Source organism: Penaeus monodon, unplaced genomic scaffold (assembly GCF_015228065.2).
Source record: "Penaeus monodon isolate SGIC_2016 unplaced genomic scaffold, NSTDA_Pmon_1 PmonScaffold_3297, whole genome shotgun sequence".
Lineage (NCBI taxonomy): Eukaryota > Metazoa > Arthropoda > Malacostraca > Decapoda > Penaeidae > Penaeus > Penaeus monodon.
This window is the reverse complement of record NW_023658007.1, coordinates 1-25,573: the sequence shown is the minus strand read 5'-3', so window position 1 is coordinate 25,573 and position 25,573 is coordinate 1. Positions and strand designations below refer to the sequence as shown.

Here is a 25,573-nt window from a genome sequence, read left to right as displayed (position 1 = left end):
ATATGATTTTATTAGGAAAGAGTATTTTCTTTTATATGGAAAGGTGCTTTATTATATTTTAGGGGGGGGGGAAATATATTGAAAATAACATGAAATTGGGTAAAGGAAATATGATTTTTTCTCACTATTGTTTAAGTATTCAGGTGTGATTCCATATTGGAACAGAGATAAAGATGCCAACAATTTAGAAAAAGAAACATGCTTTTTGTTACATATGTAACAGGAAAAAATCTGAAAAGATAAAAGATCATACACTAATCAACTTATAGAAACAAAATATCTGTTCTCAAATGGGTTGTTAATTTTTTTCTAGTTCAAAAATGAATGGCAAAGTGAAACAAATTCAAAATTCTACAGACAATCCCCAACTGGAAGAAAAAAAAATCACATCTAAAACTCAAAATTACATGCATATCTTTAAAAATATCTAAATACACACACACACACACACACACACACACACACACACACACACACACACACACACACACACACACACACACACACACACACACAAACACAAACACACACACACACACACACACACAAACACACAAACACACACACACACACACACACACACACACACACACACACACACACACACACACACACACACACACACACACACACACACACACACACACACACACACACACACACATACAGAGAAACATATGCATACATATTCACATATTTATTTATATTTCTGCTTTCTATACTTGAAACCAATTGTCACATTGCAGGTGACAGATGAAAATAATAGTCCTGAGCCAACAACCATCCCCAGAGAGAATTGCAAACGTTTAAGAGACATTGTGCTTAACGTTCGCATCCAGAGGCCTTACCACAAGAAAACTCACATGAAAAAAGCATGCAAGTATGAAAGTTTTGTCTTATTGATTTTCCATTTTTATTTCAGTAATTCTTTGTATATTTGATTTCCATTTTTTCTTTTCAATCTATATTCCAAAATACACCTAAATGATCTTACTTTACATTGGCCATCTGTAAATACACAGACTTTCTGTAAAAATCTATTAACCTAATTCAACAATATATAGGATACTGTGTATGTAGAGAATTACATGCTTATGTAATGATTTAAAAATTACTAAACTACCAGAGTTAACCTCATTAGTTTGTGTGTAAAAGTACACTAGTTGTACGACTTGCATCTTTACTCAGACCATAGAATTATCACAGAAGTAATAGAAACTGCAGTTTATGAAGATGTATGAAGTTAGGATAGTTTCCCCATTTGCTATCTGAATGAGATTATATGATATGATCATTTCAGGAATACTTTATTGAACCCAACCACCACGGATTTACATTCTTTCCCTGTAGTTTTTTGGAATTTTGATACATAGATGGCTCTATATGTGCTCAGCTGGCAAGGAGTCTATTAGTAGGGCCTTGTGACTGATCCTGTTTTCCCATTCCTTGAACTGTTGGGAAAATGTGTTTTTATTTTAATACAATTGATATCAATATTGTTATTATTATTGATGTTATGATTATTAATTGTTATTTAAATCTTGGTAACATTTAAGACAATGAAAAGTCAAGGAAAAGGGGAAAAAGGTGAGATAGGTAGGACTAATAACTGACTCCTTCATGATAAAACACTTGTAGAGTCATGTAAGTGTCTAATGCAGGTGGGCATGGCATGTATTCTTGCCATCCGTGCCAATTTGGTTAACATGATTACAATCATGTTGGGTTCTGCTGCTTATCAGGGTTACAATATTATATATTATATATATATATAATATATATATATATAGATACTATATATATATTATATATATATAGATATATATATATATATATATATATATATATATATATATATATATATATATATATTATATATATATACTTTTTTTTGTTTCTTCCTTTCTTTTCTTTTTTTTTTTTTCTTTTCTTTTCTTTTCTTTTTTTTTTTAATTTGCTATTTAACAAAATCTCTTAATGACTGCAAGATGGGACACTGTAAGAATGTCATTTCTAAGTATGACCCTAAGTATGAATTGCATCAGTTTTTTTGTATATTTTAGTTGGTAGAGGACAACATATTCTCTTCTCAATCATAATGCTAATATATATGTGTGCGCGTGTGTTTTGTGTGTGTGTGTGTGTGTGTGTGTGTGTGTGTGTGTGTGTGTGTGTGTGTGGTGTGTGTGGTGTGTGTGTGTGTGTGTGTGTGTGTGTGTGTGTGTGTGTACATATATATCAACTTTTTTATTTTCTTTGCTTTTCTTTGCTTTTCTTTGCTTTTCTCTCTCACTATTAAGAGGTATGTAGCTTCTCTGACATTGGCTCTTCTTGCACTCAGCCAGGTAATGAGATTTAAAGAGGATATGGTTTTGTTGTTATTCTTTATATGGTTACTTTTGATTTGTGTCTCAAAGGTCACTTAGGGCTGGTGCTTCATAATGTGATCTGTAACATTATGATTTAAGGGGCAACATGAATCTTGTTACCACTATTACTGTTATTTTCATATCCAAGAATAATTACACTGAATATTACAGCTGAAAGACTCCTCTTTTTGCAGTCGATTTCCATCACACAGTCAAGAACTACTGGTACTGGGGTCACAGAAGCTGACAGAGCTGCGGGATGCAATCAACTGCATCAATGACCTGGGTGTCAATAAGGACCTCTCACTTGATCCAGAATTCCATCATCTCTCATATATGAGGAATAATTCTGTTAGTTTGTTATGGGAAAACACATCTTTGTTGTGTGTCAATTTGAATTTGTTCGATTTTGGAGTTTCAGAGTTAGATATATTATTAATGGTGTATTAGATATGCAAACTTTGGTTCAAACAATTAGCAGAGCAAGGTTTGTTTTTTATTGAAGGAAAGTGGGTATTGTTTGTTTAATGAATGTTTAAGTATGTGAAATTGCCAAAGACATCAATAAACCTTGTGCAGTGTTATGCACTTTTAGTATTCTGATTTGCAAAAGTAATTTTATTTAAAAACATGTATTTTACTCATGGGATTATTTGAGATTGTTTTATGTATGTTATGAATCAATTATAAAAATAGTACTCTGTTAGTTGGAAGGTCTCTTTTCTAACTAATAATTTTTTGCCCCCTAGACCAAATTTCCTTCTGGATTTTTCTACATCAATGGTGTTTTTTATGATGACCTTCGCCAAGAGGGATCAAAATGTTACAGTGAAAGCATTATTAACTGGGCAAAGAAGCACCCAGAAATTGGTAAGGATTGCATTTTAAAATCAGTTATACTGTTTATGAAATGTATAGGTACTGTCACTCTGATGCCATACATTGGAAAGATTTTGTTGTAGTGTGTCAGAACACATCAACTTTAAAGAATAAATAGATGGTGTAAATTTTTTACTGGAAATGTGTCCAGATCATAAGCTAAAATTTCTCTTGTGTACAATCTTTTCTGGCCTTAATGAGAATGCAATTTTACCAGTAATTGCATATGAATAAAGGGAGTTATTATATTATGTTTACATAAAAGGTCTTCAACTTTCAGTGTGTGTGTGTGTGAGCCTTTAATATGCTAAGTTCTTCATTTATGTTGTATTACAAACCCAAGTATAACATTGACTTTGATTGTGGAACCAGCACTTGTTCTTTCACAAAAATATTCTAGGTGAGATGAGAGCAGAAAGCATGAGTGAGACAACTTTCCTTGACTTGAAGGTGCGTCTAGGCTACCCATATGTCTTTCTTCATCAAGGAAATTGTGAACACATTATCATCTTCACAGATATCAGGTTGGTTTCTTCTTTGCTTTACAATTCCTCAATTATTCTTCCAGGTCATGTTTTCTTTTATTCAGTATTTACTCATGAATGTTAATGCCAGATTTTAAACATTTCTGCAAACAGCCATTTCAAATTGATACAATAATTTGCATTTCACTTATTTATAAACAAAGTAGTTAGGAAGAAGCTTGAAGGTACATAACACTTACATGTTTACAGCACAGTCACAGCTTTCTGTAGTGCAACTTATTACACTTATTATTCCATATGTTTCCAGGTATTTTGTTATTTAAAAATATAACCACAGAAGAAAAATATAATTTTTGCAAAATATTTATCATTAGTTAATAGATATTGTGTTTTTTATCTGAATAGTATAAATTACATATAGTAAATATTTATCATGCTTGTTTATTGTTTATATTCATGATATTAATAAATTTATTATTTATCCTTTGCATAAATTAGTTATTATATTTATTTCCAATGGATGTTTGCATGAATGTTGATAATTTAGTTGCCAAATAGGATTATATATCCTGTGTGTGTATTGGGGGGGACCACAAAATGTATATAGATTGGTCTATATACCTATATGTATAACTATACATAAAAAAAGGATAGAAAAAATAAAACTTCTCACATCATTTCATTTTTGCCCCAGATTACACCACCAGAACGACGTTCCAGATCCCCAACGTTTCCCTCTGTTACGTGGTCAAGCATCAAAACTTTCAGTCAAGTGTGTCATCTGTTCTTTAAACTTAGCTAAGTGAGTATATACTCTTAACATCAGTGTGTTTTCATACTGTTGAAAATATTGGTGTAAGAATATTCAAAGATTTATATAAGAAAATCTAAAGTAAAATAGAGACATAAACAGGTTATTAATTTAATTAATTGATTACCAGCCCCAGAAGCAAAGTTTTTACATGACGTGATGGTCATGCCATCCAGATTGTAGGGGTTAATAATGATTATTGTATAGATGAATAATGATATGAATCTGGTGAATCAGGATATACATCAGACAGCTTTTAGTTATATTATAAAAAAAAGTTAGTTTTAGCTTTGTGAAAATACTCTATGAAATCTAACTTAATTTGCTTAGATGCATATTTGTTTGTAATAGCCCTAATACAATGAAAGTGCAGAATTTCCAAAGTATTTTTTCCCATATTAATTTGTATCATATTGATTGCCAAACACTAACAGCAGACCCTGAAAGGGAGACATCAATTTTCATCTTTGCTTTTCAGCTGATGTGTTGGATGAACCCGACTGCCCATAGCAGTGCCCATGTGTGCCATCGTTGCCTCAAGATGTCTGTTACAACCATAAGGGTGAAAAGATAAATGATTTCAAAGTCTATCCCTTTTCGATGAATTTCTGTCACAACAAAAGAAACCCCATACCACTTGATTTTTTTTTTCTTTTTTCTTTCTTTCTTTATTTATTCATATTTTGATGCTACAATTGTTTATTTATGCTCATACATGTATTTGAAAGAATGGTCTATGATTTCAAAATATGATTAATATTAGTTTTAGGGTTTGTTAATCTTGAAACTGCAATGTCATAAAGCAGAGACCACCTAGGTATGTCTATATGATGAGAGAGATTTATTTTAAATCAGGCATGCCACATATTGCCTCCATATGAAACAGAAGCAGACAGCAGATGATTCAATGATGAATGGAGAAGTGAAGAGAAAATAATAATGGGATTAAAGTTACCACCCTATGACATACAGTTAGCAGGCCCTCTGCCACCCTCCATTGCATACCCTTAAGAAGGTAAATGAGACAAACTAATTGTGAAGATGTCAGGTTAAGAAACAAATTAAATTCAGACTGAAGTAGCAGAGTTCAACAATGAAACAAATTTGCTTACTACTTGGATATAACCTATGTATGAAAAGAAAGAGTAATAGATTGTTTCCTTTTCTTTCTAAAGATTAAATTCTTAGCAACATGTTTCCTTCTCAGTATTCTTCTTTGAAAGATAAAATGCATGGATTTATGTTTTTTTTTTTTTTTGTTTGTTTGTTTTTCCCATCAGTATATATCAAAATATTTCTTATTCATGTTGAGGTGAAGATTATAAAGGAATAGCTTTTAAGTGGCTACAATACACCAGGAGCTTGAACTGTTGTTGTTGTTGTTGTTTTTGTTTTGTTTTGTTTTTTGTTTTTTTACAGATCAAATCCTGGTGATATGGAGGCATGCTTTTCTCGAAAGATGTGTTTCATTCTTGAGCCAGTGTCTATTATTTGTTGTGAATGCCTTGAAGAAACCATCTACAAAATGAAATAAGGGAAGCTTAATTTTGCTAAAAGACAGAATAATTTTGTTAATATTTCAAGATTTAGTATAAAGCTACATGTGTTATCAAATTTTGAATCCATAAACTGTTTTCTTTATTCTTTCATTATGACATGTAATTTTTTTTTCATACTCAGTATTTTTGTACTAGAAAAGATTATAAAACCAAGTTTCCTTTTTTTTCTTGTAGTAAGAGTACCTCTTAATATAGTACCTTTATATATATCTATTCAAGATATTTAATAGATAATAGAGCTTATTATGGTATATAGTATATAGAAATTATACCCACAAATTTGTTTTCAAATCCGACTCTAAATAAAGTTTTACATTAGCACGTTTTATACTGTGATGCCAGTTTTGGGCTTATGAAGTGCCAGTAGAATATACTGTGATGCCATAATTCCATTTTATTTTATTTGCTGCTTGAGTGATCCCCATATTCTGTTCTATTCTATTTTTTAGACTGCATATTGCCTTAGAAATTCTATAGCTCCACTCACCATCCCTCTTCCTGCCAATCATGTAAATCAGCTAGACTATGCTGCACCCTCTCCCCAAAAAGCAACACTTGCATTGGCAGTGTCTACATCACAATTTCCCCTCTGTGGCCTACCCTTGTCCTCCATATCCCCTGTCCTGTTACTTCACCCCTTACCCTCCACCAGAGAGAGAGAGAGTTTACCTTAGTTTACCATGAAATGAACTTGAGCTACATCATATATTTCCTCTCAACTTTGTGTGTGTGTGTGTGTGTGTGAGTGAGTGAGTGAGTGAGTGAGTGAGTGTGAGTGAGTGAGTGAGTGAGTGAGTGAGTGAGTGAGTGAGTGAGTGAGTGTGTGTGTGTGTGTGTGTGTGTGTGTGTGTGTGTGTGTGTGTGTGTGTGTGTGTGTGTGTGTGTGTGTGTGTGTGTGTGTGTGTGTGTGTGTGTGTGTGAGAGAGAGAGAGAGAGAGAGAGAGAGAGAGAGAAGAAGAAACTGTATTAGGTTAGAGACTCAGGATGACATTCAAAGTTACTGCTCGTGGTAGAGTGCCCTGTACACGAGCAACACAAGGCTCTTAAACCATCTGGAGTAAAACAGTTAATATATATGTTAATGAAAAGTTAGTGATATAAAAAGTTGTTGCTCCATGAAGGCCAAAACTTTTTAAAAGCTAAAGTTTAGCCCTGTGAAAAAGACAATTTATAACAAGATTTATATCTCTAGAGATACTTCATTTTCCCAGAAAAATGCATTTGATTTGACAAGCAATAAGGACATTAATTATATTATTATTTAGACTAACAGTTGGCAATTTAAAGTTAATTACCTTAATTTTGGTAACTCCAAATTTTTGAAAGGTAATGAGACTCGTCCAGCTTATAATAGTATGAAATATAGATTCTTGTCCCTTGGCTAGTAATCAACATTTTATTCCAAAAAATTGCAGTATGTCTGGTATACGATTTCTGAAAATAAATATTCCCATAGTATGATGTATATTTTGTTTGGTTCAGATAATGGTATTTTGTTAAAATCTTGGCATGAGGTTACAGTAACACTTAATTGTCTACCAGGATTCAGGATTCAAGATTTTTTTCTTTGTTTTAGCAGAGAATGCTGTTACAGGGTATGAAATTACCAGTTAAGGAAAAAAAGAAAGATGTAATCCTTTCCAACTAAAGATATCAAGATATTTAAACTGGTATGACTTAATTGATCAGATGATATATAATAATATCATACTGAGTAGGATGAAGCAAAAATGTATTCAGTACTGTGGAATAATTTCTTGTCTCTGAAGCATTTGCAAAAAGAACAAAATATTGCAATTATAAGAATATAAAGTAGAATATGTGATTAATGAAGATCAAATTTGAGAGTATATGATATATTGTCATATGAATATATATAACAGTAAATATATCTAACATTAATACATACATATATTTTCCAATTGTTGACCTAATTAGGCTGTAGGAACCAGCACAGCTGTCTGTGTACTCTGAACATTTGGTCAGACAAGGGTAGACTATGAGAAGTGTGATACATACACACGCACATGCATGCATACACACACACACACACACACACACACACACACACACACACACACACACACACACACACACACACACACACACACACACACACACACACATATATATATGTATATATATATATATATATATATATATTATATATATATATATATATATATATATATATATACATTTATTTATATTTATATATATATATATCATCATCATCATCATCAAGGGGCTAACGCCGACGGGGGCGCATGGCCGCATCCACCCTTCGCTTCCAGCCACGAGGATCCCTCGAGGCGAGTCTCCAGGCAGGCACACGGCCCATCTCTAGTTCCTCACGACAGGTCTCGTCGAGCTGCCCAAGCCATGATCTCCTAGGACGTCCCACAGGTCTCCTCCACCCAGGGTTGTCTCGCAGAGAGACAACCTGGTGGGCAGGGTCGTCCATAGGGAGGCGAGCTAGGTGGCCATATAGCCTGAGTTGGCGATCCCGGATTATGCAAGTAACAGGTCCCATGCCGGTCTCACGGTGTAACCGCCGGTTGGACACGTGGTCCTGCCAACTGTACCCCATGATCCGGCGAAGGGACTTGTTACAAAAGGCATCAAGGCGAGACTCCAAGGCACTGGATAGCGTCCATGTTTCGCTTCCATAGAGCAAAAACTGGAAGTATCAAGGCCTGAAGACACGCAGCTTGGTCCTTCTGCATAGGTACCGACATCTCCAAACGCTCTTGTGATCGAGTTCATGGCTCCTGTTGCCAGACCAATCCGTCTACTGACTTCCTGGTCTGACAACCCAGAGATATGGACTACGCTACCAAGGTATGTAAAACTTCTGTGACTTCAACGTCCTCGCCACAAGCATGGATCGACTGAACGGGTTCCCTAACAGGCCCCCAAAGTCCTGAATCTTGGTCTTGGTCCAGGAGACCTCTAAGCCTAGGGGCTTCGCCTCATTGCTAAATGCATCAAGAGCCGCCACAAGTGACTCCAAGGACTCAGATAGGATGGCAACCTCGTCGGCATAGTCACGGTCCGAGACCTTAATATTGCCTAGTGGTGCTCCGCACTGACTTTGGCTAGTAGCTCTGCCCATTATCCAGTCCATACAAGTGTTGAAAAGTGTGGGTGCAAGGACACAGCCTTGCCTCACCCTGAATTAACAGGGAAGAAGTTCGACATACCCCACCACACTTTACAGCACTTTCAGTACCAGTATAGAGGCTGCTATCAGGCCAATAATCTGTGTCGGAATTCCCTGAGCCTCAGGATCTCCCATAGCGATTCCGATGCCACGAGTCAAACGCCTTCTTGAGGTCGATGTAGGCTGCAAGCAGCCCACGACCAAAACTCACGACGGCGTTCCACAATTATTCGAAGCGCTAGTATACGGTCTATTGTGGACTTGCCAGGAGTAAATCCAGACTGCTCCGGTCTCTGGTGTCTCAGTAGGTGGTTGCGGATCCGTTTCAGAAGAATGTGAGCGAGAACCTTGCCTGGTATGCTGAGCAGTGTAATGCCACGGTAGTTGCTACAGTCCCATCGATCCCTTCCCTTCCAGAGAGGATGACCACGCCCCTCAGCAGGTCAGGGGAATGGTACCAGACTGCCAAATGGCAGTCAGGACTGTATGCAGGCCCCGAGCCATAGGTTCACCCCCAGCCTTTAGCAGTTCAGCAGGGATATCACATATGCCTGCAGCTTTCCCACTCTTCAGCTTGGAAATCGCCAGCCTAACCTCTGTTAGGGTAGGAGGTTCCTCGCTGATGGGTGGGTCCGGCACAGGCACTGAGACATCGCTTGCATCCAAGATAACTGTTGGAGGATCCACCTGTACAACTGTTCAAAATACTCAGCCCAACGTTCACGAACCCAAATGATCTGAGATGATCCGTCCATCCGCTGATCGGACTGCAGTCATCTGTGAGGAGGGCTTAGGGTTCAGTTTTCTCAGGGCTTGGTAGGCAGGGCGAAGGTCATTTACCAAGAAATGGCCTTCGACCTCCTCAGCAAGATTCCTGATGAACTGTTCCTTGTCCCTTCTCAGCAGTGTCCGAGCCCTACGCACCATGGAACGGCGCAAGACTTGATTCCATTCAGCCGAGCCTTGCGACATGCTTCAGTGGCCTCTAATGTCTCCAGGGAGATGGTATTCTGCCTTGTCCTTGGCGTACGCCAATGGACTCCTGAGCTGCTACGCGCTTGAAGGACTCCCACAGAGCAACTGGATCCGTCAGGTTGCTGGTTTCTGAGAATCGGTCAGAGACTGCCGTGGCGAACCCACGGGCACACTCCTCCTCCCTTAGTCTGTCCAAGTGAAACACCTTAGGGGGGCCACTGGAGGGCGGGGAGTTTTGAAGTGGACCCGCAGGGTAGCCACAAGCAGCCTATGGTCGGTGCCACAGAACTCAGCACTCGGTAAACCCTGCAGTTCTGGAGGATCCTCCATCGCGTGCTGACAAGAATGTGGTCGATCTCCTTGGCCACTGTACCCGTATCGCTGTACCAAGTCCAGCGATGCGAGTTGGAGCGCTGGTACCAGGAGCCAGAGATCCTCATTTTCTGGGACCTAGCAAAGTCCCGGAGAAGGAGGCTATTCTCGCTGCTGGGATCAGCTCCCGAGCCATGGGGGCCGACAGACATCTCGTAGCCAGCTCGGTCACAGCCGGATACCGCATTGAAGTCGCCCAGAAACAATGCGAATGTCTCGCCGGGGGCAATCGTCTGCCACAGATGCGAGTTTGGCGTAGAACGCCTCTTTCACATCGGTTTTATGTACATCGGTAGGAGCGTATACAGCAATAAGAGACATGAAGCCAAAAGCATGCTTCAGTCTCAATGCCATGATACGCTCATCAACCGGTGTCACCTCGACTACCGCAGGCTGAAGTCGACTGGAGATGGCTATGGCTACACCCTGGAGGTGGTGACCATCGCTGCGGCCCGACCAGTAGTAGGTGTAACACCCACACTGATCGTGCCGCTACCAGTTCTCTCACCTCTGAGAGGGCAGCCACACTCAACTCCCAGTCGCTTCAATTCCCGCGATAGCAGAGGTAACCGCTCATCCTGCCGCAAGGACCGGATGTTCCAAGCGCCTACCCGGAAAGCACGCCTGAGGTTAAGCCTCGGGTGGTCACTCCGGGTGCACGCCACCTCTGCCGCCCCCACCAACACAGCCCCAGATAAAGGGGGGCGGCAGGCTGTGGGACCGCCTATCCACCTGTGGGGTTCCCGAGGGCTTTCCCCCACAAGCTTCATGGTGGGTTGGCGCCTGCCGGGGCGCAGGCGGGACGAGTAACTCTCGTCCCAATCCTGCACCCCGACATTTGCCCTCCCAGCGGGACCCACAGCCCGCCTTACTTGCTGGGTGGGAGGGACAACACCCCTCCCCCCAGCATTACCATTCATCTGTGACGTTGCCAGAGGGTCATTCTGGGGGGAGGAGGACTGGCAAGGCCCACCTCCCCCGAGCCGCCCCATTGCCCCAGGGTGGCTAGGGGGCAGGAGTTGGTACGGAGCCAGAGCGTGTCCACACGCCGGTGGGCCATAACTCCGTACCTCTGGGGCCTCCTGCTGCTCCGAGATCCCCCACAGATTTAGCCTGGGACCGCAAGGTACCCAGTTACCCATGGGTGGCCACGAGGAGGCACTGCAGAAGCTTAATGATGGAGAGGCTGTGACCTGGCAGGGGAGACTTATGCGGAAGCTGCTCCCTTTTTCGCACTGGGCTAGCCAGGGGTGGAAGCTGCAAGCGAGAAGGCATGCAAGCACTTAACACTATCTAGGCTACCACACCATCGCTTCACATCACCATGCACGTGAAGCACCCACCCATATAACTATAAAAATATATATATATATATAGATATAGATAATATAATGAGATAGATAAATAGAATATAGGAATAATAAAAGAAAAAAAAATATATATAAGTAATAAATAAATAGAGAATAGACATATATATAAGATATATATAGAGATAATATAGTATATAGTATAAAGATAAAGAGTATATATATAATAAATAGTAGATATATAGAGTAGAGATATATCATATAGAGATATATAATAAGATATACAAGATATGGATAGATATATATGATATATAAGGATATATATAGATATAATATATATATATATAGTATAGATATATATTATATAGATAGTATATATGAGAGTAGAGAGAGTATATATATGAGATAATATGAGATAATATATATATGATATATATATAGATGTAGGTATATATTATATATATATAGATAGAATATATGATAGATATATGATATATATAATATTAGATATATATATATAATAGATATATAGATATATAATATAGAATATATATATATAGATATATATGAAGATATATATTATAGATATATATAATATATAGGTATATATGTAATATGATATGATATATGATATATATATGATATATATATATATAGATAGATATATATGATAGATATATAGATATATGTATATTATGATACATATAATATATATATATATATATGATATATATATATAATATATTAGATATATATATATATATATATATATATATATATATATATATTATATATATAGATATATATATTTTGTATATATATATACATATATATATATATATATATATATATATATATATATATACATATACATAATATAATATATATATATATATATATATATATATATATATATATATATATATATATATATATATATATATATATATATAGGGTGGGTGCTTCACGTGCATGGTGATGTGAAGCGATGGTGTGGTAGCCTAGATGTGTTAAGTGCTTGCATGCCTTCTCGCTTGCAGCTTCTACCCCTGGCTATGCCCAGTGCGAAAAAGGGAGCAGCTTCCGCATAAGTCTCCCCTGCCAGGTCACAGCCTCTCCATCATTAAGACTTCTGCAGTGCCTCCTCGTGGCCACCCATGGGTAACTGGGTACCTTGCGGTCCCAGGCTAAATTCTGTGGGGGATCTCGGAGCAGCAGGAGGTCCCATAGGTACGGAGTTAGGCCCACCGGCGTGGTGGACACGCTCTGGCTCCGTACCAACTCCTGCCCCCTAGCCACCCTGGGGCAATGGGGCGGCTCGGGGGAGGTGGGCCTTGCCAGTCCTCCTCCCCCCAGAATGACCCTCTGGCAACGTCACAGATAAATGGAAATGCTGGGGGAGGGGTGTTGTCCCTCCCACCCAGCAAGTAAGGCGGGCTGTGGGTCCCGCTGGGAGGGCAAATGTCGGGGTGCAGGATTGGGACGAGAGTTACTCGTCCCGCCTGCGCCCCGGCAGGCGCCAACCCACCATGAAGCTTGTGGGGGAAAGCCCTCGGGAACCCCACAGGTGGATAGGCGGTCCCACAGCCTGCCGCCCCCTTTATTGGGGCTGTGTTGGTGGGGCGGCAGAGTGGCGTGCCACCCGGAGTGACCACCCGAGGCTTAACCTCAGGCAGTGCTTTCCGGGTAGGCGCTTGGAACATCCGGTCCTTGCGGCAGGATGAGCGGTTACCTCTGCTATCGCGGGAATTGAAGCGACTGGGAGTTGAGGTGGCTGCCCTCTCAGAGGTGAGAAGACCTGGTAGCGGCACGATCAGTGTGGGTGGTTACACCTACTACTGGTCGGGCCGCAGCGATGGTCACCACCTCCAGGGTGTAGCCATAGCCATCTCCAGTCGACTTCAGCCTGCGGTAGTCGAGGTGACACCGGTTGATGAGCGTATCATGGCATGAGACTGAAGCATGCTTTTGGCTTCATGTCTCTTATTGCTGTATACGCTCCTACGATGTACATAAAACCGATGTGAAAGAGGCGTTCTACGCCAAACTCGCATCTGTGGCAGACGATTGCCCCCGGCGAGACATTCGCATTGTTCTGGGCGACTTCAATGCGGTATCCGGCTGTGACCGAGCTGGCTACGAGATGTCTGTCGGCCCCCATGGCTCGGGAGCTGATCCCAGCAGAGAGAATAGCTCCTTCTCCGGGACTTTGCTAGGTCCCAGAAAATGAGGATCTCTGGCTCCTGGTACCAGCGCTCCAACTCGCATCGCTGGACTTGGTACAGCGATACGGGTACAGTGGCCAAGGAGATCGACCACATTCTTGTCAGCACGCGATGGAGGATCCTCCAGAACTGCAGGGTTTACCGGAGTGCTGAGTTCTGTGGCACCGACCATAGGCTGCTTGTGGCTACCCTGCGGGTCCACTTCAAAACTCCCCGTCCCTCCAGTGGCCACTCTAAGGTTCACTTGGACAGACTAAGGGAGGAGGAGTGTGCCCGTGGGTTCGCCACGGCAGTCTCTGACCGATTCTCAGAAACCAGCAACCTGACGGATCCAGTTGCTCTGTGGGAGTCCTTCAAGCGCGTAACACTCGAAGCAGCTCAGGAGTCCATTGGCGTACGCCCAAGGACAAGCAGAATACCAATCCCTGGAGACATAGAGGCCACTGAAGCATGTCGCAAGGCTCGGCTGAATGGGAATCAAGTCTTGCGCCGTTCCATGGTGCGTAGGGCTCGGACACTGCTGAGAAAGGACAAGGAACAGTTCATCAGGAATCTTGCTGAGGAGGTCGAAGGCCATTTCTTGGTAAATGACCTTCGCCCTGCCTACCAAGCCCTGAGAAAAACTGAACCCTAAGCCCTCCTCACAGATGACTGCAGTCCGATCAGCGGATGGACGGATCATCTCAGATCATGTTGGGGTTCGTGAACGTTGGGCTGAGTATTTTGAACAGTTGTACCAGGGGATCCTCCAACAGTTAGCTGGATGCAAGCGATGTCTCAGTGCCTGTGCCGGGACCCACCCATCAGCGAGGAACCTCCTACCCTAACAGAGGTTAGGCTGGCGATTTCCAAGCTGAAGAGTGGGAAAGCTGCAGGCATATGTGATATCCCTGCTGAATGCTAAAGGCTGGGGGTGAACCTATGGCTCGGGGCCTGCATACAGTCCTGACTGCCATTTGGCAGTCTGGTACCATTCCCCTGACCTGCTGAGGGGCGGGTCATCCCTCTCTGGAAGGGGAAAGGGGATCGATGGGACTGTAGCAACTACCGTGGCATTACACTGCTCAGCATACCAGGCAAGGTTCTCGCTCACATTCTTCTGAAACGGATCCGCAACCACCTACTGAGACACCAGAGACCGGAGCAGTCTGGATTTACTCCTGGCAAGTCCACAATAGACCGTATACTAGCGCTTCGAATAATGTGGAACGCCGTCGTGAGTTTGGTCGTGGGCTGCTTGCAGCCTACATCGACCTCAAGAAGGCGTTTGACTCGGTGCATCGGGAATCGCTATGGAGATCCTGAGGCTCAGGGGAATTCCGACACAGATTATTGGCCTGATAGCAAGCCTCTATACTGGTACTGAAAGTGCTGTAAAGTGTGGTGGGGTATGTCGAACTTTTCCCTGTTAATTCAGGGGTGAGGCAAGGCTGTGTCCTTGCACCCACACTTTTAAACACTTGTATGGACTGGATAATGGGCAGAGCTACTAGCCAAAGTCAGTGCGGAGCAACACTAGGCAATATTAAGGTCTCGGACCTGGACTTTGCCGACGATGTTGCCATCCTATCTGAGTCCTTGGAGTCACTTGTGGCGGCTCTTGATGCATTAGCAATGAGGCGAAGCCCCTAGGCTTAGAGGTCTCCTGGACCAAGACCAAGATTCAGGACTTTGGGGGCCTGTTTAGGGGAACCGTTCAGTCGATCCATGCTTGCGGCGAGGACGGTGAAGTCACAGAAAGTTTTACATACCTTGGTAGCGTAGTCCATATCTCTGGGTTGTCAGACCAGGAAGTCAGTAGACGGATTGGTCTGGCAACAGGAGCCATGAACTCGATCAACAAGAGCGTTTGGAGATGTCGGTACCTATGCAGAAGGACCAAGCTGCGTGTCTTCAAGGCCTTGATACTTCCAGTTTGCTCTATGGAAGCGAAACATGGACGCTATCCAGTGCCTTGGAGTCTCGCCTTGATGCCTTTTGTAACAAGTCCCTTCGCGGATCATGGGGTACAGTTGCAGGACCACGTGTCCAACCGGCGGTTACACCGTGAGACCGGCATGGGACCTGTTACTTGCATAATCCGGGATCGCCAACTCAGGCTATATGGCACCTAGCTCGCCTCCCTATGGACGACCCTGCCCACCAGGTTGTCTCTCTGCGAGACAACCCTGGGTGGAGGAGACCTGTGGGACGGTCTAGGAGATCATGGCTTGGGCAGCTCGACGAGACCTGTCGTGAGGAACTAGAGATGGGCCGTGTGCCTGCCTGGAGACTCGCCTCGAGGGATCCTCGTGGCTGGAAGCGAAGGGTGGATGCGGCCATGCGCCCCCGTCGGCGTTAGCCCCTTGATGATGATGATGATGATATATATATATATAAAATATAAATAAATGTATATATATATATATATATATATATATATATATATATATATATATATATATATATATATATATATATTATAATATATATATATACATATATATATGTGTGTGTGTGTGTGTGTGTGTGTGTGTGTGTGTGTGTTGTTGTGTGTGTGTGTGTGTGTGGGTGTGTGTGTGTGTGTGTGTGTGTGTGTGTGTATGCATGCATGTGCGTGTGTATGTATCACACTTCTCATAGTCTACCCTTGTCTGACCAAATGTTCAGAGTACACAGACAGCTGTGCTGGTTCCTACAGCCTAATTAGGTCAACAATTGGAAAATATATGTATGTATTAATGTTAGATATATTTACTGTTATATATATTCATATGACAATATATCATATACTCTCGAATTTGATCTTCATTAATCACATATTCTACTTTATATTCTTATAATTGCAATATTTTGTTCTTTTTGCAAATGCTTCAGAGACAAGAAATTATTCCACAGTACTGAATACATTTTTGCTTCATCCTACTCAGTATGATATATTATATATCATCTGATCAATTAAGTCATACCAGTTTAAATATCTTGATATCTTTAGTTGGAAAGGATTACATCTTTCTTTTTCCTTAACTGGTAATTTCATACCCTGTAACAGCATTCTCTGCTAAAACAAAGAAAAAAATCTTGAATCCTGAATCCTGGTAGACAATTAAGTGTTACTGTAACCTCATGCCAAGATTTTAACAAAATACCATTATCTGAACCAAACAAAATATACATCATACTATGGGAATATTTATTTTCAGAAATCGTATACCAGACATACTGCAATTTTTTGGAATAAAATGTTGATTACTAGCCAAGGGACAAGAATCTATATTTCATACTATTATAAGCTGGACGAGTCTCATTACCTTTCAAAAATTTGGAGTTACCAAAATTAAGGTAATTAACTTTAAATTGCCAACTGTTAGTCTAAATAATAATATAATTAATGTCCTTATTGCTTGTCAAATCAAATGCATTTTTCTGGGAAAATGAAGTATCTCTAGAGATATAAATCTTGTTATAAATTGTCTTTTTCACAGGGCTAAACTTTAGCTTTTAAAAAGTTTTGGCCTTCATGGAGCAACAACTTTTTATATCACTAACTTTTCATTAACATATATATTAACTGTTTTACTCCAGATGGTTTAAGAGCCTTGTGTTGCTCGTGTACAGGGCACTCTACCACGAGCAGTAACTTTGAATGTCATCCTGAGTCTCTAACCTAATACAGTTTCTTCTTCTCTCTCTCTCTCTCTCTCTTCTCTCTCTCTCCACACAACACACACCACACACACACACACACACACAACACACACTCACACACACACTCACTCACTCACTCACTCACTCACTCACTCACTCACTCACTCACTCACTCACTCACTCACTCACTCACTCACTCACTCACTCACTCACTCACTCACTCACTCACTCACTCACTCACTCACAACACACACACACACACACACACACACACACACAAAGTTGAGAGGAAATATATGATGTAGCTCAAGTTCATTTCATGGTAAACTAAGGTAAACTCTCTCTCTCTCTGGTGGAGGGGTAAGGGGTGAAGTAAAGGACAGGGGGATATGGAGGACAAGGGTAGGGCCACAGAGGGGGAAATTGTGATGTAGACACTGCCAATGCAAGTGTTGCTTTTGGGTAGAGGGTGCAGCATAGTCTAGCTGATTTACATGATTGGCAGGAAGAGGGATGGTGAGTGGAGCTATAGAATTTCTAAGGCAATATGCAGTCTAAAAAATAGAATAGAACAGAATATGGGGATCACTCAAGCAGCAAATAAAATAAAATGGAATTATGGCATCACAGTATATTCTACTGGCACTTCATAAGCCCAAAACTGGCATCACAGTATAAAACGTGCTAATGTAAAACTTTATTTAGAGTCGGATTTGAAAACAAATTTGTGGGTATAATTTCTATATACTATATACCATAATAAGCTCTATTATCTATTAAATATCTTGAATAGATATATATAAAGGTACTATATTAAGAGGTACTCTTACTACAAGAAAAAAAAGGAAACTTGGTTTTATAATCTTTTCTATTTTATTTGAAACAAAAAATACTGAGTATGAAAAAAAAATTACATGTCATAATGAAAGAATAAAGAAAACAGTTTATGGATTCAAAATTTGATAACACATGTAGCTTTATACTAAATCTTGAAATATTAACAAAATTATTCTGTCTTTTAGCAAAATTAAGCTTCCCTTATTTCATTTTGTAGATGGTTTCTTCAAGGCATTCACAACAAATAATAGACACTGGCTCAAGAATGAAACACATCTTTCGAGAAAAGCATGCCTCCATATCACCAGGATTTGATCTGTAAAAAAACAAAAAACAAAACAAAACAAAAACAACAACAACAACAACAGTTCAAGCTCCTGGTGTATTGTAGCCACTTAAAAGCTATTCCTTTATAATCTTCACCTCAACATGAATAAGAAATATTTTGATATATACTGATGGGAAAAACAAAAACAAAAAAAAACATAAATCCATGCATTTTATCTTTCAAAGAAGAATACTGAGAAGGAAACATGTTGCTAAGAATTTAATCTTTAGAAAGAAAAGGAAACAATCTATTACTCTTTCTTTTCATACATAGGTTATATCCAAGTAGTAAGCAAATTTGTTTCATTGTTGAACTCTGCTACTTCAGTCTGAATTTAATTTGTTTCTTAACCTGACATCTTCACAATTAGTTTGTCTCATTTACCTTCTTAAGGGTATGCAATGGAGGGTGGCAGAGGGCCTGCTAACTGTATGTCATAGGGTGGTAACTTTAATCCCATTATTATTTTCTCTTCACTTCTCCATTCATCATTGAATCATCTGCTGTCTGCTTCTGTTTCATATGGAGGCAATATGTGGCATGCCTGATTTAAAATAAATCTCTCTCATCATATAGACATACCTAGGTGGTCTCTGCTTTATGACATTGCAGTTTCAAGATTAACAAACCCCAAAACTAATATTAATCATATTTTGAAATCATAGACCATTCTTTCAAATACATGTATGAGCATAAATAAACAATTGTAGCATCAAAATATGAATAAATAAAGAAAGAAAGAAAAAAGAAAAAAAAAATCAAGTGGTATGGGGTTTCTTTTGTTGTGACAGAAATTCATCGAAAAAGGGATAGACTTTGAAATCATTTATCTTTTCACCCTTATGGTTGTAACAGAACATCTTGAGGCAACGATGGCACACATGGGCAACTGCTATGGGCAGTCGGGGTTCATCCAACACAATCCAGCTGAAAAGCAAAGATGAAAATTGATGTCTCCCTTTCAGGGTCTGCTGTTAGTGTTTGGCAATCAATATGATACAAATTAATATGGGAAAAAATACTTTGGAAATTCTGCACTTTCATTGTATTAGGGCTATTACAAACAAATATGCATCTAAGCAAATTAAGTTAGATTTCATAGAGTATTTTCACAAAGCTAAAACTAACTTTTTTTTATAATATAACTAAAAGCTGTCTGATGTATATCCTGATTCACCAGATTCATATCATTATTCATCTATACAATAATCATTATTAACCCCTACAATCTGGATGGCATGACCATCACGTCATGTAAAAACTTTGCTTCTGGGGCTGGTAATCAATTAATTAAATTAATAACCTGTTTATGTCTCTATTTTACTTTAGATTTTCTTATATAAATCTTTGAATATTCTTACACCAATATTTTCAACAGTATGAAAACACACTGATGTTAAGAGTATATACTCACTTAGCTAAGTTTAAAGAACAGATGACACACTTGACTGAAAGTTTTGATGCTTGACCACGTAACAGAGGGAAACGTTGGGGATCTGGAACGTCGTTCTGGTGGTGTAATCTGGGGCAAAAATGAAATGATGTGAGAAGTTTTATTTTTTCTATCCTTTTTTTATGTATAGTTATACATATAGGTATATAGACCAATCTATATACATTTTGTGGTCCCCCCCAATACACACACAGGATATATAATCCTTTTTGGGCAACTAAATTATCAACATTCATGCAACATCCATTGGAAAATAAATATAAAAACAAATTTTATGCAAAGGATAAATAATAAATTTATTAATATCATGAATATAAACAATAAACAAGCATGATAAATATTTACTATATGTAATTTATACTATTCAGATAAAAAACACAATATCTATTAACTAATGATAAATATTTTGCAAAAATTATATTTTTCTTCTGTGGTTATATTTTTAAATAACAAAATACCTGGAAACATATGGAATAATAAGTGTAATAAGTTGCACTACAGAAAGCTGTGACTGTGCTGTAAACATGTAAGTGTTATGTACCTTCAAGCTTCTTCCTAACTACTTTGTTTATAAATAAGTGAAATGCAAATTATTGTATCAATTTGAAATGGCTTTTTGCAGAAATGTTTAAATCTGGCATTAACTTCATGAGTAAATACTGAATAAAAGAAAACATGACCTGGAAGAATAATTGAGGAATTGTAAAGCAAAGAAGAAACCAACCTGATATCTGTGAAGATGATAATGTGTTCACAATTTCCTTGATGAAGAAAGACATATGGGTAGCCTAGACGCACCTTCAAGTCAAGGAAAGTTGTCTCACTCATGCTTTCTGCTCTCATCTCACCTAGAATATTTTTGTGAAAGAACAAGTGCTGGTTCCACAATCAAAGTCAATGTTATACTTGGGTTTGTAATACAACATAAATGAAGAACTTAGCATATTAAAGGCTCACACACACACAACACTGAAAGTTGAAGACCTTTTATGTAAACATAATATAATAACTCCCTTTATTCATATGCAATTACTGGTAAAATTGCATTCTCATTAAGGCCAGAAAAGATTGTACACAAGAGAAATTTTAGCTTATGATCTGGACACATTTCCAGTAAAAAATTTACACCATCTATTTATTCTTTAAAGTTGATGTGTTCTGACACACTACAACAAAATCTTTCCAATGTATGGCATCAGAGTGACAGTACCTATACATTTCATAAACAGTATAACTGATTTTAAAATGCAATCCTTACCAATTTCTGGGTGCTTCTTTGCCAGTTAATAATGCTTTCACTGTAAAAATTTTGATCCCTCTTGGCGAAGGTCATCATAAAAAACACCATTGATGTAGAAAAATCCAGAAGGAAATTTGGTCTAGGGGGCAAAAAATTATTAGTTAGAAAAGAGACACTTCCAACTAACAGAGATACTATTTTTATAATTGATTCATAAACATACATAAAACAATCTCAAATAATCCCATGAGTAAAATACATGTTTTTAAAATAAAATTACTTTTGCAAATCAGAAATACTAAAAGTGCATAACACTGCACAAGGTTTATTGATGTCTTTGGCAATTTCACATACTTAAACATTCATTAAACAAAAAAATACCCACTTTCCTTCAATAAAAAACAAACCTTGCTCTGCTAATTGTTTGAACCAAAGTTTGCATATCTAATACACCATTATATATATATCTAACTCTGAAAACTCCAAAGTCGAACAAATTCAAATTGACACACAACAAAAGATGTGTTTTCCCATAACAAACTAACAGAATTATTCCTCATATATGAGAGATGATGGAAAATTCTGGATCAAGTGAGAGGTCCTTATTGACACCCAGGTCATTGATGCAGTTGATTGCATCCCGCAGCTCTGTCAGCTTCTGTGACCCCAGTACCAGTAGTTCTTGACTGTGTGATGGAAATCGACTGCAAAAAGAGGAGTCTTTCAGCTGTAATATTCAGTGTAATTATTCTTGGATATGAAAATAAACAGTAATAGTGGTAACAAGATTCATGTTGCCCCTTAAATCATAATGTTACAGATCACATTATGAAGCACCAGCCCTAAGTGACCTTTGAGACACAAAATCAAAAGTAACCATATAAAGAATAACAACAAAACCATATCCTCTTTAAATCTCATTACCTGGCTGAGTGCAAGAAGAGCCAATGTCAGAGAAGCTACATACCTCTTAATAGTGAGAGAGAAAAGCAAAGAAAAGCAAAGAAAAGCAAAGAAAATAAAAAAGTTGATATATATGTACACACACACACACACACACACACACACACACACACACACACACACACACACACACACACACACACACACACACACACACACACACACACACACAACACACACACACACACACACACACACACCACACACCGCGCCACACATATATATTAGCATTATGATGAGAAGAGAATATGTTGTCCCTCTACCAACTAAAATATACAAAACAACTGATGCAATTCATACTTAGGGTCATACTTAGAAATGACATTTCTTAACAGTGTCCCATCTTGCAGTCATTAAGAGATTTTGTTAAAATAGCAAATTAAAAAAAGAAAAAGAAAAGAAAGAAAAGAAAAAAAAAAAAAAAGAAAAGAAAAAGAAAGAAGAAACAAAAAAAAGTATATATATATATATATATATATATATATAATATATATATATATATATATATATATATAATATATATATATACATAATATATAATAATATATATATATATATATATATATATATATATATATAATATGTAACCCTGATAAGCAGCAGAACCCAACATGATTGTAATCATGTTAACCAAATTGGCACGGATGGCAAGAATACATGCCATGCCCACTGCATTAGACACTTACATGACTCTACAAGTGTTTTATCATGAAGGAGTCAGTTATTAGTCCTACCTATCTCACCTTTTTCCCCTTTTCCTTGACTTTTCATTGTCTTAAATGTTACAAGATTTAAATAACAATTTAATAATCATAACATCAATAATAATAACAATATTGATATCAATTGTATTAAAATAAAAACACATTTTCCCAAACAGTTCAAGGAATGGGGAAATCAGGATCAGTCACAAGGCCCTACTAATAGACTCCTTGCCAGCTGAGCACATATAGAGCCATCTATGTATCAAAATTCACAAAAAAACTACAGGGGAAAGAATGTAAATCCGTGGTGGTTGGGTTCAATAAAGTATTCCTGAAATGATCATATCATATAATCTCATTCAGATAGCAAATGGGAATCTATCCTAACTTCATACATCTTCATAAACTGCAGTTTCTATTACTTCTGTGATAATTCTATGGTCTGAGTAAAGATGCAAGTCGTACAACTAGTGTACTTTTACACACAAACTAATGAGGTTAACTCTGGTAGTTTAGTAATTTTTAAATCATTACATAAGCATGTAATTCTCTACATACACAGTATCCTATATATTGTTGAATTAGGTTAATAGATTTTTACAGAAAGTCTGTGTATTTACAGATGGCCAATGTAAAGTAAGATCATTTAGGTGTATTTTGGAATATAGATTGAAAAGAAAAAATGGAAATCAAATATACAAAGAATTACTGAAATAAAAATGGAAAATCAATAAGACAAAAACTTTCATACTTGCATGCTTTTTTCATGTGAGTTTTCTTGTGGTAAGGCCTCTGGATGCGAACGTTAAGCACAATGTCTCTTAAACGTTTGCAATTCTCTCTGGGGATGGTTGTTGGCTCAGGACTATTATTTTCATCTGTCACCTGCAATGTGACAATTGGTTTCAAGTATAGAAAGCAGAAATATAAATAAATATGTGAATATGTATGCATATGTTTCTCTGTATGTGTGTGTGTGTGTGTGTGTGTGTGTGTGTGTGTGTGTGTGTGTGTGTGTGTGTGTGTGTGTGTGTGTGTGTGTGTGTGTTTGTGTGTTTTTGTGTGTGTGTTTGTGTTTGTGTTTGTGTGTGTGTTTGTGTTTGTGTGTGTTTGTGTGTTTATGTGTGTGTGTGTGTGTGTGTGTGTGTGTGTGTGTGTGTTGTGTGTGTGTGTGTGTGTGTTGTGTGTGTGTGTGTGTGTGTGTGTATTTAGATATTTTTAAAGATATGCATGTAATTTTGAGTTTTTGATGTGATTTTTTTTTCTTCCAGTTGGGGATTGTCTGTAGAATTTTGAATTTGTTTCACTTTGCCATTCATTTTTGAACTAGAAAAAAATTAAACAACCCCATTTGAGAACAGATATTTTGTTTCTATAAGTTGATTAGTGTATGATTTTATCTTTTTCAGATTTTTCCTGTTACATATGTAACAAAAAGCAATGTTCTTTTTCTAAATGTTGGCATCTTTATCTTCTGTTCCAATATGAATCACACCTGAATACTTAAACAAAATAGTGAGAAAAAAATCATATTTCCTTTACCCCAATTTCATGTTATTTTCAATATATTTCCCCCCCCCCTAAAATATAAGTAAAGCACCTTTCCATAATAAAAGAAAAATACTTTCTTTCCATAATAAAATCAATATACTTTCTTTTCAGAAAATAAACAACACTATTTGCAAGACACATGCAAATTATTCTCTTTCCACAGAATATTCTGTCACAGCTGCTCACCATGCGTACTGTGGAGGCATACTTCAGCAGCCTGTGTCGAAGCCGTGCGTAATCTGGCACTGTTTCACGTAGATGTAATTCATGTGTTTGAGCCTTTAATGTCTTCAGCTTTTCCTCTGCTCCTGCTGGGATGACCCCATCCTGAAAGGCTCCTGAAATGTTGATCTTCTTTTGAGAAAGATTGCCATTAAAACATTTAATAAATATAACAATAAACAGTTGAGGAAGTACCCTCTCACAGTAGGCAGGGCTCACAGGCTCATAATATCAACTTTCTAACAATAAATTTCTTGAAAATAAGTAGAAGTTAATCCCTCTGTTACTAAAAGACAATTACATGAACCATTTCCTTTGCTACTGGGATAGCTGCCCCCCCTCCCCTCTTGTGAGAAGTTACTTCCCTCCACTTTCCGTCCTTGAACTGCTACACTATGCAAGGCTTAGCAATGGGTCTGCCACATAATTCACATTTTGAAGCTTTCAATAGAAGCATTCTTTTACTCTTACAATAATATCATGCAATATACATAGTTTTGACA

The 25,573-nt window shown here is 38.4% G+C and overlaps 3 protein-coding genes across 3 annotated transcripts; 1 reads left to right on the top strand and 2 right to left on the bottom strand.

Annotated features, from left to right (window-relative positions):
* The first annotated feature begins 666 nt into the window (after nucleotides 1-666).
* Nucleotides 667-4,567, top strand: LOC119570601 (snRNA-activating protein complex subunit 3-like). The gene is made up of 5 exons (XM_037918270.1): nucleotides 667-880; nucleotides 2,564-2,720; nucleotides 3,119-3,239; nucleotides 3,649-3,772; nucleotides 4,428-4,567. The coding sequence occupies exons 1-5, from the start codon at nucleotides 678-680 to the stop codon at nucleotides 4,537-4,539; spliced, it is 717 nt and encodes a 238-aa protein (XP_037774198.1). The 5' UTR covers nucleotides 667-677; the 3' UTR covers nucleotides 4,540-4,567.
* Nucleotides 4,568-7,249: 2,682 nt separating this feature from the next.
* On the bottom strand, nucleotides 7,250-22,072 carry LOC119570603 (snRNA-activating protein complex subunit 3-like). Its single transcript, XM_037918272.1, has 8 exons — nucleotides 22,038-22,072; nucleotides 21,649-21,769; nucleotides 21,115-21,266; nucleotides 20,352-20,459; nucleotides 19,776-19,864; nucleotides 17,167-17,185; nucleotides 7,815-7,866; nucleotides 7,250-7,255 (listed from the first exon to the last, which is right to left on the bottom strand). The coding sequence occupies exons 1-8, from the start codon at nucleotides 22,070-22,072 to the stop codon at nucleotides 7,250-7,252; spliced, it is 582 nt and encodes a 193-aa protein (XP_037774200.1).
* LOC119570602 lies at nucleotides 18,606-25,186 on the bottom strand (the record flags this gene model as incomplete). Its single annotated transcript, XM_037918271.1, is given in 7 exon segments — nucleotides 18,606-19,864; nucleotides 20,352-20,459; nucleotides 21,115-21,238; nucleotides 21,649-21,769; nucleotides 22,176-22,334; nucleotides 24,049-24,182; nucleotides 25,035-25,186. Coding segments are annotated over 3 exon segments (434 nt in total), but the record flags the coding sequence as incomplete, so codon positions are not given.
* Between the last annotated feature and the right edge of the window lie 387 nt (nucleotides 25,187-25,573).